The following is a 14,176-nucleotide window of genomic DNA, read 5'->3' as shown; positions in this document are numbered from 1 at the left end:
AAAAGTATGAGAAAAAAAAGTTTTTGCTATAGTCTTCATATAGTATGGCACAGTAAACTGTCCATAAATAGTAAAATGTAATAATCTAGCACAAAATAAGGTTTCAATAAAAACACATTTTTGGGGAATATACAGAGCACACATCAGTAAAACACCAACAGAAGATAGCTTACGTTAGAATTTTCGAATTTATTTTGTTTACCCCCTAATCATTACAGAAAACCCATGTAAAAAATACCACACTGTCATAAAATACAGCAGCAGCAATTGCCAATAATAAAAAAAATTAAAATAAAATAAGAAAACTAGTTGTGGATTTATGGTGGGAAAAGTTTGGAGGAGAAGAACAGGGAACAGAGGATAAAAAGAAAAATAAACATTTCAAATTGAGTCCAAACAGTCAGTAGGTTCCTGCAACTTTAATTCAAAAAGGGGAAGAAAATAAACAAATGAATCCTGTCCAATCAGAATGCTCTAAAAGCCTGCTGTTTAATTATTCATGAACAGTTCTGTCCTTCATTTGACTGACAGATGACACACTTCTCAAACTGTGTGTTTTTGAGTATTTGGTAAGAAAGAACTATTTTTTTTTGTTCCCCCATGATTGCTCAAATCTTCATTGATTTCTCTCTAGCTCAGTCTTGACTACCTAGTAGTCATCCAAATCAAAAAACTCCTCATCTTCTCCCTGGTATTCCATCCCCTGGAAATCCACTCGGTACCGCAAAATACCTAATAGAGAGACATATTTTGGTAAGAAATAAACAGTATTACGATTCTTTATCAACAACTTTTCATTGATTAACAAATCCAGATTCAGCGACCTCTCACCTCCGATTCCTCCGAAACCCTTGACGAACTGCGATCCCTCCTGACTTTTATCCGTCACGATCTCCAGAGTCGCTCCAAACTTCTTATAGCTGTTGGCGAACCACTCCAGCAGCGGCATGCACTCGATGAGCTCGTGTTCCTGACCCGTCTGAGCCGCACAACAACACAACAAACACACCATCAAACATTACAGCTGTCAGGGCTGGCAAATGTGTAAAAGTGCTATGATAATGCACTGCGAATTACTGCATATCTTCATTTGGTGGCTCTTCTTTACACATGTAGAAAACAACCGTTTCATCATTAACCAATCTGTGCATTGCCTGACACTCACTGAAGTCATTAAATCATAAAAATTAAAATAATTTGTATTAATCTAAATAACAAACAAATATGAATTATTGAAATACAAACTTTTAATCTCAAGGGGACTTCAAGAAGATATTTTATATAAAAGGGGTTCAGCTGAAAGAAAAGTTTGGTAATTCCTGATGCATCAATGCACGTCATTTTCAATAAAGAATAGAAATAATATCTCATCACAGTTTTATTTAAATAGCACAAAATGTAAAATATAGTAACAAAGACTCAATCCAGCTATTCAAATCTACATATGCAGTAGAAGAGCCAAACTTGCCAGAATTTGTTTTAATTAAATTAAACAATTTAGATGAAAAAATTAAACTAAACAAATTAGAAATGTTGTCTCGGGAACCACCTGAAATAAAGCTGAATCAGTAAAATAAACAGAAAAAAAAATCCCTAAGAACTAAAGAAAATAATATAGGTACTTAATTAATAATACACAGAAAATAAATGAGAACTAAGAAGTAAAACTGAAATATATCAAATAAATAAAAAAATTATTAAATCTTAAATGGTAATATTTAAAAAAATAATATAGAGATCAAAAACAAAATTACTAAAAATTTTACTTTTTGTTAAAAAGTGAAAAATGAATAAAAATGATAAAAGTAATGGTAAAATAACAGTTTGTTTTCTCAGCGCAGACAACCTTTGACACAGATACACACACACACCTCTTTGTCTATGAAGTGCGATTTGTCCTTCTCTTGTTCTGGGGTCAAATAAATGACTTTCTCATCTGAAACACACAGCAGTGAGAAGACATTACAGAAGCACTTCCGCTCGACACAAACTAATCTCTTACAATCTGTTGAAGCAACAACCCACAGTAAACACAAACACTGTGAATGTAAGGAAGTGTGTTTACACTCCTGCTTACACCGAACACAGAGCCAGAAGGCAAAATAATCTCTAGTAAATAGAGAATATTATCGCATATATATAGCTGTGACTATACTGTCACTAGAACACTGGATTGACCAATCAGAAGACAGGAACAGGCCGTTTTCTCCTCCGTAAGAGATGTCGACCAGCTTCAACACTTTCGTCTGTAACCTTTCCATATTATAATTTGTGATGTGATTTAAACAGACTGAATTATTGTGTGTGTGTCTCTGTACCGTTCTCCGAGCCGTTGACCTCCGCGCCGTGCAATCTCAGGACATATCTCATGGTCTCCAAGTTTTCGTAGACAATGAGAATTTCAGCAGCTCCCATTTCCAGAGCCTTCAGTGTGTCCTCCACACCGAAACAATACTTCCCTGTGTCCTGACTGATCTCATCGAAGTATCGCCCTGAGACACAGAACAGTTATTAACCTTCAGCTCTGTTTAGGTTAGATTTAGTGTCAAAACAGTGTTTTCTATGCGAATATATAATTCTTGTGATGTAAAGATGAATTTTCAGCAACATAACTCCAGTCTTCAGTGTCACATGATCCTTCAGAAATTATTCTAATATGCTGTATTTTTGATCAAATAAATGTAGCCTTTTGACTAGTAGCATACATACAGTATGTATTGAAATGTATCAATACATGGATTTGGTTAATCTAAAAATTTGTTTAAAAATAGGCATTAAAAAGATTGTTTTATGGTTATTAAATATAATAACGATAAAAAGGACCTAATGCATAATGCAGGACGTTTAATTATAAACAAGCCTAAAACTCTTATTCTGCTGGATCTCTCTGCTGCTTTTGACACTATCAATCATCAGATTCTCCTGTCTACACTCTCTTCACTGGGCATCACTGGAATTCCACTTCGCTGGTTTGAATCCTATCTCACCGGTAGATCCTTCAGGGTGACCTGGGGAGGGGAGGTATCCAAACCACATCAACTGATCACTGGAGTTCCTCAGGGATAGGTTCTTGGACCCCTCCTCTTCTCCACATACACTACATCGCTGGGTCCCATCATACATGCACATGGCTTCTCCTATCACTGCTATGCCGATGACACGCAGCTCTATCTCTCTTTTCAACCAGATGACCCAACGGTAGCTGCACGGATCTCAGGCTGCCTGGCGGACATCTCGGCATGGATGAAAGAACATCACCTACAGCTCAACCTGGCAAAGACGGAACTTCTGGTCTTCCCTGCCACTCTGACTCTACGGCATGACTTCACGATTCAGTTCGGCTCATCAATGATTACCCCATCAACTTCGGTCAGAAATCTTGGTGTAATCTTTGATGACCAGCTGACCTTCAAAGAGCACATTGCAAAGACTGCTCGATCCTGCAGGTTTGCACTACACAACATCAGAAAGATCAGGCCCTTTCTGACAGAGCATGCTGCGCAACTTCTTGTCCAGGCCCTGGTTGTTTCTAGACTGGACTACTGCAATGCTCTTCTGGCTGGTCTGCCATCAAACGCAATCAAACCTCTACAAATGATTCAGAATGCAGCGGCACGACTGATCTTCAACGAGCCCAAAAGAGCGCATGTTACACCTCTCTTCATCTCTCTGCACTGGCTACCAGTGGCAGCTCGCATCCAGTTCAAGTCACTGATGCTTGCGTACAGATCTACCACAGGCTCTGCACCCTCCTACTTCCACTCGCTATTACGAACCTACATCCCCTCCAGAAGTTTGAGATCTGCTAGTGAGCGACGCCTTGTGGTACCATCACAGAGAGGCTCAAAATCACTCTCCAGAACATTCTCGTTCACCATTCCTGGCTGGTGGAATAATCTTCCCACCCCTATCCGGAACGCCGGATCTCTGGCAACCTTCAAGTAACAACTGAAAACTCATCTCTTTCGGCAGTACTTGACTTCATCCTAAACTCAAAAAAAAAAAAAAAAAAAAAAACTTTCCCTCTATCTTTCTCTCCACCTACTAGTTTGTACTTATTTGAACAATGACTGAGACTTGGTGTTACGAGCACTTCCTCTGTCTGACTGCCTCTTCAAGATGAATCGCTTTTTGTATTCCCCAATTGTAAGTCGCTTTGGATAAAAGCGTCTGCCAAATGACTAAATGTAAATGTAAAATGCACCGGGACTCTTATTTTGAAATGTCCGTTCTGCTGTTACAATATGATAAAATACGCACTCTTCCAACCATCAATAACAAATTACAATATAAACACATAATATAATTCATTAACAGTAAATCATAATCAAACAGTTTGCATAAATACTCAATATTCATTGATTGTTTTGACTTTGAACATAGCCGTATCATGAATCGTGCTTTTCCGACTCAAATTTAATATGGGCCTTAAAGTGATCATTAAGACTTTTCTTACAGTATTTAAAGGCATAGCTCACCAAAAACATAGAATGTTGGTAAAAAACAACTGACTTCCATAGTATGGAGAAAAAAATATTATGGAAGTCAATGGGGACCAGAAACTGTTTGGTTACCTACATTCATCAAAATATTTTCTTTAGTGTTCAACAGTAGAGGGTGAGTAAATGATGGCAGAATTTTCATTTTGTTGTGAACTATCCCTTTAAGATATTACATTTGATGAAACTGAATTTAAGAGTTGAAGGACTCTCGGAGGTTTGCATGTGCAAAACTGTGTGTTGCTTCTTAGTTGTTTGGTTACAGAATGATTTCTGAATGCAGAATTAGACTGTGGTCTTGTTAGAGACTCATATGATACAGAATTGCATTTTTGTGAGAAGCAATATTTACCTATTAATTTTTTCTCCTGTATGAATTTGACGTTGGACAGGACCTCAGCGGACAGTTCGATGGCCTGATTGAAGCCGTTTTCTCCTCCGTAAGAGATGTCGACCAGCTTCAACACTTTCGTCTGTAACCTCTGCAACCAATCAGAGACAACAAACTGATGTTAGAAAGACTGACTTCAGCCAATCACAATCAAACTACGATTAGGTCACATCCAATGATAAATTAAGTACAGAACAGCATACTTCTCTTAATATTTCTACATATTACTCTTAACAATGACTTTAGAGACCAGAGACCAACAACTACCAACCAATCTGCTTTCTTTCTTACCGGGTCGAACATGTCTGATTGGCTGAGCTCTGTTTTGAAATCTGCAGATCCAGCCAGTACCAGTCCAGCCACATTCACTTTATCATTGGACACGAAGAGCTGCACGGAAGTCTCTGCCACCTTCCTCACGTAATTATGTCTCTTCTCCATCCTCAACCGAGCAAAACGCAGGGCGGACTGACCTCCTCTTCCTGAGACAGAAATCATCATACGTTTATATATAGAGATTTAATTCTATAAAATAATATTCTTTTATTATTTTAGTTTTTCACTAAATAAAGAAATAAAAGGATAATATGTAATTATTTTCATATACATTCATATACAACAATGTAGCACTAATAATCAGCCATATTTAACTACAGAAAATGTTTACCAAAACATTTTATATGAAAAATGAGTAAAGATGCAAATGAATCAAGTCAATTAATTGAAATGAATGCAGGTTTAATCCCATAAAATAACACTCCAGACCAGAGAAAACTTGGGTAAAGATGACACCGTTACTGAACAACATGGCTAAAAAAACCTCAATTTCAATATTTATGTGTTTAATCTAAAATTAAAAGAGTAACCATTTAAAAAAACTAAATTAAAATAATTTTGCAAGAAGGAAAATATAGTATAATCTATTTTAGAATAATTAAGACATGTTTTTCAAAATAAATGTTTATTGTTTACATAAAAAATTATAATATTTAACCATTTTAACGTATAAACAAATATATTAATGCATTTAATTCTACACATTGGCATTCAAGAAACCAAGACTGGAGGAAACCGGAGAAAGACGACACTGTTACTGGACTTTATTGATAAAAATGATAAAATGTCAATATGCATTTAGTGAAAAATTCAAAGGCTAATTATTTGAAGGGGAAAAAACAAGATTAAAATATCTTCTTTTAAAAATCAATGCAATTTTTCACAAAGAGAATAATACACAGTCATTTTAACCCAGTGTTACATAATACTCAGCACTGTTTAAATACAGATCATTTTACTTAAACATTTTATTATTTAAAACATTTGTGATGAGTGATGCAAATTAATTATTGAGTGAGAGTTTAGAATCAAATGAATCATCCTTTACCAACTCTAACACGGATTTGCTGCTAATTTTTGAATGACATACGAGTCTCAAGAGACGGATTAATTATGAAACTAGTTTAAATCTTTAGGAAACTTAATGGTTAAATACTAAGTACACTGAAACCATCTTGTTTCCTTTGAGCCCTCGACACAGCTGTCAGATCAAAGTGAAGTGTTGTGCTGTGATTACCGTGTTTTTTGGGCAGGTCCACAGTGAATTTGTGCAGCACTTCTCTGGTGTTTCCCTGCAGAGTCCCAAACAGAGCTCCACTACCATCAATGACTATGAATCCAAACTTACTGTCGTCTGACAATAACGCCGTCAGAGCCTAGAGAAAGACAGACGATTATACAGCATCTCAAGTATAATGAGCTTCATGAAACAGGCTTGATTTGGACTGTGATTGTACCTCGGTGTGGAACTTGTTATCACAGAGGTACAGAGAGGTGTTGATGGGTTTGAACGGCTCAAAGTCAATGTTGACTTTCTTCTCTTTGCCTTCTTCTGTCACTATGGTGCCACAGTAAACCACCAGACCCTTATGGGGCACTGCAAACACACACCAACACAGGATGAAACTCCAGCTGTATATTTGATAAAGTCTGATGATCAACATAAGAGTGTGGACTCTGGATGTGGTTGACATGAACAAACAAGAAATATCGGAGTAAAAACAAAACATCAACATGCAACGGTGCACGATACCCATTTTACTTCTATACGGTGACATATTTCCAGTTGAAACTGAATATTTAATGCGATAAAAGTCAGTGCAGGACAGGAATCGATCAGATCTTACTCAAATCTATCATTTTAGACTTTGCACTAAAGTATTTATTTATTCTGACCAGGACACACTGAAAATTCAAAAACCAAACGACTTATTTAATCATCAACTAATTAATCAAATATATTCATCACCACACAAATACAAAATATTGAGTAAACATTTAAACTGCACATAAGGCAACCTTTTTTTAAAGATATTATTATGCTTTTACTCCAATTCATTGCTGAAATATAAACATTTAAAAGGTGGCTATAATGGAAACTTGTTTTCATAAAAGATTTATTCAATCATACTTAAGTAATGAAAACAACAAGTTAAGTAAAGATATAATGAATATGTAATGCAGTGGATATATTTGCTCCATTTTGTTCAATGATTTCTGCCCCTTGAAACATGTTTTGGCCAAAACCCAAAATTAATTTTGTGGCAGAAAATGTTTTGATTACCGAATATCGATTTCATACATGACCTACAACAGAATAGATAACTGTCCATTGGTTACTGTGAATTTCCCGTCTATGTACCACTGAAGACGTCAGTCAATAAGGTACAAAAAGCTACTTTTTAAACAGACAGACTTCTGCACAAATGGACTGTGAAGATCAGGAAGTACATTTAGAAAGTAAAAATGGTCTATTTAGAGGGTCATAATGAATTCATATCTTATGATCAAAATTAACCTTTCAACATTAACGTTGTTCCAGCTAGCAAAAAATAAAAAAAGCACCAAATTTCCATCATTAATAAGTTAAGTATGCATTAGCCCCCGTTTTATTTTTCTTAGAAAGCATAATGCTGGGGTCTTTTACTTTCATAAATCTGTTCTCATTTGATCAAATAAATTGACTCGGGCTTTTGTCTCAAATGGCCTTCTTAAAAATGCAGGTGTGTTTGGCTGTGGAGCTAAAGACACACACACACACACACCTTTGTTGTAGAGTTTGAGTCTCTGCTGGACTGAAGTAATGGCTCCCAGCACTGACAGCCGGTTCACTCGACTCTTGATGTTTGACGCTGTACCAAACTCATCCGCTAACATCTTGGCCACTCTGGAGATCTGATCTTTATGAGGAATGATCAGCGAGATCATGCTGGTCCCATTACTGACAAAGAGAAACAAACACCAATGTTATTCATTTACAATTATGAATTTGGCATATGCTTTTTAAGCGACTTGCGTTGCAGCCAAGGAACTCATTCTATCATGTAGTATCATGTAAGCGCATGCACTCCCTGGAACTCAAACCCTCGAGCATGACCGTTGCTAGTGCCATTATCTACTGGCTGAGATATAGGAATTGATAAAACCATCAAACTGACAAATTACTGTCAATTAACCAAATTACAGAAAGAAAAATGTCCAAAATAAAGCGAGCTGTTACTTGCTACCAACGAAGCAGCCTTTTAAGGCAAGATCCTAACTCAGAAGGAACACTACATAGTCACCAATACTTAATTTGCATAACAACAGAAACATTATGTTCAACACACAAAAATATTGTTTTTTGATCAATACAATTATAAATTAAGTACTTTAGCAGTGAAAATCATTTCAGCACTTTTTTCAATTTCACAAATATTAACAAAGAATTGACAAGTATCATAAACATATGATATTTAAGTATATAATGAAAAGTCCAACATTAAATTGGCATTTGCACACAACTTTACTTCTGAAATGTGACATTTCCAGATGAAATATTTTTCAATTAAATAAAAGGACATGAATAGACAAATTCTCAAATCTTTCATTATTTGCCATTACTTTACAATCTTGACTTCTTAATTACTACTTTTTGTATGTATTAAGTGCATTAACAAACTGGGGAAAATATGGTGTAGAAACAAACTTCATTTAGAAATTTTCAGTCAATTTTACAAATAATTAGGTCAAAGATAACACGTCCCGATTTGGTGTCTGCATCAAATTAAATTCACAAAAGTGATTTTATATACATCGAAAGCATATCAAATGCAAGTAAAGTGTCTACTTTAATGTCTTTTCATGCCATCTAATGATTCTTGATCTAAATATGCCTGATATGTTTTTTGTTATACGATCTATTGTTACACTGAATGACATTGTAGTTGGCGCCTTCTGTAAATCACGGTAAAACTGTATAATAGTCATTATTTTTGCTCAGAAAATAAATAAAATTAAACAAAGGTGAAACTTAGGTATGAGCTTTCTCCGCAGGGTGGCTGGGCGATCCCTTAGAGATAGGGTGAGAAGCTCGGTCACTCGGGAGGAGCTCAGAGTAGAGCCGCTGCTCCTTCACATTGAGAGGGGTCAGCTGAGGTGGCTCGGGCATCTGTTCCGGATGCCTCCTGGACGCCTTCCTGGGAAGGTGTTCCGGGCGCGTCCCACTGGGAGGAGACCCCGGGGAAGACCTAGGACATGCTGGAGAGACTATGTCTCCCGGCTGGCCTGGGAACGCCTCGGTGTCCCCCCGGAAGAGCTGGAGGAAGTGTCTAGGGAGAGGGAAGTCTGGGCATCTCTGCTTAGACTGCTGCCCCCGCGACCCGGCCCCGGATAAGCGGAAGAAGATGGATGGATGGATGGTGAAACTTAGGTAGAAAGAGTGAAATGGTATTTTCTTTCTCCAATAATCTTTGTTTTACTTACAAAAAAACCCTGTTTGTTTGCATTCTTAGGTTTTTCCTCACATTGTATTCTGGGATTGCCTTCTCTGTATGTTACATATCAACTATCGCACATAAGATGCCTTATAATGGTGCCTATATTGGCAGCTCACTAGTTATTAGAACAGAATAAGAGAGTCACAAAGGTGACAAACCTCAGTAGTATCAGCTAACAAAAGTTACTCTCACACAAACTGCTGCTAAAACCGAGACTGACTTCAAACTCTGGGTTAACACCATCCACACTGAGCTGCGAGGAGTTATCAGGGTCACGCTGGTGCCAAAACACAGACAGACCCACACGCTCTGCTTTATTTACACACACACACACACACACGTGGCGCGAAGGTCAGCGGCACGCAAGCATGAAAACAAAGAGTTTCAGATTCTGATGTGGGATTCGACACGACTTCATGTGCCTGTGAGCATTAATTACTCTTGTCTCATGTGCTCATACACAGAAGTTACCCTTGAGTGAAGGTCTGTATTGTTGTGACGCTCAACATAACTACCTGTCAGAATGAAAGCACGAGCATTATGCCAATGACGCATTTACACGCTCTCTCAGCGGTTCTTCTTCAAATAGACCCATGTACGCTTGCTTTACCCTTGATTAAGAGCTCCACATGCTTCATCCAGCAAAGCTATCTCGGTTTCAAAACCCAAAATGCCTGCCAAAAAATAGGTTGTAAGTTCAAATTCCATGTTCAAAAATCACAATTGTGTCCTTGAGCAAGACTCTTATCTGAACTTATAATAAATGCACTGCATGATTAATGTGTTATTATAGTCATTATGAGGCACAAAACGCACCTGTTTGAAACTCACTGTGATTCAAAACTCTCTCTCTCACACACACACACACACACACACAGAGACACACACACACACAGAGACACACACACACACACACACACACACACACACACAGACACAGACACACAGACACAGACACACACAAGGTCTAAAGTGACGTATCTGACACCATTATGAGAGCGGCCCGGCCCTGCAGCTGGACTAACCTGTCATTACTACTGTTTACCAAGGAATCACCATCACTATTGCTCATATTTAACCATTAGGGATTAGGAAGAAACTTAGCTCTGTGTGTGTGCATGAGCCTATTCTTTAGACCTTCTGCTCCAGATATGACTTGCATGATATATGTGATCCTGGAGCACAAAACCAGTCATAAGTAGTTCAGGTATATTTACACTGTATGGGTCACAATTATCAAGTTTTCTTTTATGCCAAAAATCATTAGGATATTAAGTAAAGATCATGTTTCATGAAGATATTCAGTAAATTTCATACCATAAACATATCAAAACTTAATTTTTGGACTTCATTTAGAGAACTTTAAAAGCGATTTTCTTAATATTTTCTTTTTTTTTTTTGCACCCTCGGATTCCAGATTGTCAAATACTTGTATCTCGGCCAAATATTGTCCTATCCTAACAAACCAAACATCAATGGAAAGCTCAAAGGGTCATTTAAAAACATTGACTGGTTTTGTGGTGCATGGTCACATAACGTTATACAAAAAGTAACTGTATGACACGTAGTTTTTATACATACATGTGTTGGCTTGTAATAAATGAATCTTTGTGGGGTTTGAAACTATAACCTTTCAGTTCCCAGTCCATGCGTCAACCACTAAACTAACGCACCATGAAACCCTTTTATTATTCTGTTTATCGTTCAAACGCTTGCACACAAACTCTCTCTCTCACCCTCTCGCCGCTTCCAGACTCTTGATGAGTTTCTTGATCTTCCAGATCTCCACATTTCTGTCCGCCGCGCTCGGATCATCTGCCATCTTCAGTCCTACAACAGCGGAAAGAAAGCCCCGTTAAAACCAGTACCGACCTGAACTGAGTGCGCGTGCTAGCGCCGATGATCGGTGACTTGACGCCTCTTCGCTCTCCAAGGCCGCGCTAACTAAAAGTACCACAAAGTACCATGGTATTACGCTAATTTCTGACACGTAACTTACTCCGGGGGTGTTATATGAAGTACCATATGAATAATATGGTACACGTCGAAGAACACTAACCGAGTGCTCCAGATCCTCTTTAAAAGCCCATTTAAACCTGTACGTAACACATTTGTCGTTATAAATACCTGGCTGTCTCTCTCCGGTCCGCCGGTTTCGGTCTGTCGGTCTCTTCCACCCGTGTCACGCCGCCGCCGGTTCCTGCGGATACACGTGGGAGGAGGAGCTCCAGCGCTTTCACTTCCTAGTTACCTGCCTAGAAACCATCGGGTGCCACGTGAGTGCAGTTGGTTTCCTACAGGGGGCGCTCTGTGGCCCAGAGACCCGACCGAACCACATGAACCTCTCGGGATTTTATTTTTCTTAAATTGAAACATCAAATATGTGACTCTGGACGACTAAACCAGTCATAAGGATCAAGTTTTTGAAACTGTATAAATAAGCTTTCCATTGATCTATGGTTTGTTAGGATCTCAAAAAAGTCAAAATATTGAGAAAATCGCCTTTAAAGTTGTCCAAATGAAGTCCTTAGCAATGCATTACTAATCAAAAATTAAGGAAATTTACAAAATATCTTCATGGAACATGGTCTTTACTTAATATCCTAATGATTTTTGGCATAAAAGAAAAATTGATAATTTTGACCCATACAATGTATTGTTGGTTATTGCTGCAAATATACCCCAGCGACTTAAGACTGGTTTTGTGGACCAGGGTCACATATTTCAAATATCAAATATATATTGGCAATTCTTTAGCAGCAGGGTTGGATAAAAAAAAAATCACACCTGAATAATGATACAAAAAAATTATAGACAAAATCCAGTGGAGAGTTCGCGCTAAGCCCCGCCCACTTTATAAATCCTTAAACCCGCTTGTTCTATTTCTACTGGTCAATGCGTCCTTCTGATTGGCTAAGAGTCAGAACGACGCATAATCATAATCATAATTTATCCGTGAAGGGGTGCATAGGTAATGTATTTTTTATGTTAATCAATATAAATTATATCTTTAAATAACTATAGTTTTTACTTAGAAACGGTATTATCTACGTACGTGTCCAATGATATTAAAATAATAATAATAAGAAGAAAAACAACAACAACAATAACGTTAGCCTAGTTCCAACAGTACTTTTGTCTTTCCTGGTAATTTTAGTAACGTATTCACTAAATTAATAAATTATAACATGCAGCCTGTTTTCAATGTAGCTCATTGTTGTATGGTGAGTCTTATTGTCGCCAGCAGAGGGAGACATTGTCTGTCACATGTCCCATTGTGAAATATATTTTGCTATATACCCTGGCTAAACAACAGTGATGGCAGTGAGAAATACTTCATAGATTTGCAATTGAAATATGAAGACTTTATTTGTTTGTTTAACAAGACGTTGTATATTTCTGTGTTTTTGTTGTGGAATTCAGGTTGAGTGTTTGCTGGAAACACAGGCAGCTCCAGATGGACAGATTTTAGTTTTAGTGTTTATTTTACAACCCAGCTAGTGCAGTTAATTAGAGCTGGTCACTGTGCCTGTTGTCAGTTTAATCACTGAATAAAACATATACGTTTTAGGAATTCTTGCATATTAATAGACACATCTTAATTAATCATCCATATTATGGTTGATGTGTTCAGACTATTTTTATTCATTAAACAATAGCTCTCCAAACCAGGGAATATTCTATTTATGTAAAGAAACTCCCATATGGTAAATTATATAGTTTTTCCGGCCAAAATATACTTTAAATATATGCTAAATATATGTTGTGAACAGTTACACTCAATGACATTTGTTTTTTAAATTAATAATATATTTAGTCAATATTACAGTAGCATATAAGCTAAAGGTGTTGATGACAACAAATGAAGTTTTTCCTTCAAATGTGACATGTGTAAATGTATTCTCTTGGATTGAAATATATGGAGGGCAAAATAACTTTTTAAATGCTTTTAAAAATGTATTTACATTTTTAAAATATATTTTCAAAAATTGAGCCAAATAAGGCCAATATTGTTAGAAAATATATTTACATAAAACCTGAATTCTGGAAATGTTGGGACGTTTTTTAAATTTGAATAAAATGAAAACTGAAGGAATTTCAAATCACATGAGCCAATATTTTATTCACAATAGAACATAGAGAACATAACAAATGTTTAAACTGTTTAAATCATCTTTGACGTATTTTTCGTATAATGATGCACCAAATGTTCTCTATAGATGAAAGATCTGGACTGCAGGCAGGCCAATTCAGCACTCAGACTCTTCTACTACGAAGCCATGCTGTTGTAATAGTTGCAGTATGTGGTTTTGCATTGTCCTGCTGAAATACACAAGGCCTTCCCTGAAATAGACGTCATCTGGAGGGGAGCATATGTTGCTCTAAAACCTTTACCTTTCAGCATTCATAGTACCTTCCGAAACATGCAAGCTGCCCATACCGTATGCACTTATGCTCCCCCATACCATCAG

The 14,176-nt window shown here is 37.1% G+C and overlaps 1 protein-coding gene across 1 annotated transcript; it reads right to left on the bottom strand.

Annotated features, from left to right (window-relative positions):
• Positions 1-166: 166 nt before the first annotated feature.
• LOC306853689 (eukaryotic peptide chain release factor subunit 1-like) lies at positions 167-12,002 on the bottom strand. Its single transcript, XM_079391280.1, has 11 exons — positions 11,832-12,002; positions 11,441-11,534; positions 7,992-8,167; positions 6,684-6,823; positions 6,464-6,602; positions 5,182-5,372; positions 4,852-4,981; positions 2,319-2,492; positions 1,872-1,936; positions 832-979; positions 167-732 (listed from the first exon to the last, which is right to left on the bottom strand). The coding sequence occupies exons 2-11, from the start codon at positions 11,524-11,526 to the stop codon at positions 650-652; spliced, it is 1,332 nt and encodes a 443-aa protein (XP_079247406.1). The 5' UTR covers positions 11,527-11,534; positions 11,832-12,002; the 3' UTR covers positions 167-649.
• Between the last annotated feature and the right edge of the window lie 2,174 nt (positions 12,003-14,176).

Source organism: Barbus barbus (genome assembly GCF_936440315.1).
Source record: "Barbus barbus genome assembly, chromosome: 33".
Lineage (NCBI taxonomy): Eukaryota > Metazoa > Chordata > Actinopteri > Cypriniformes > Cyprinidae > Barbus > Barbus barbus.
The sequence above is the reverse complement of the archived record's forward strand: the minus strand, read 5'-3'. Positions and strand labels throughout refer to the sequence as shown.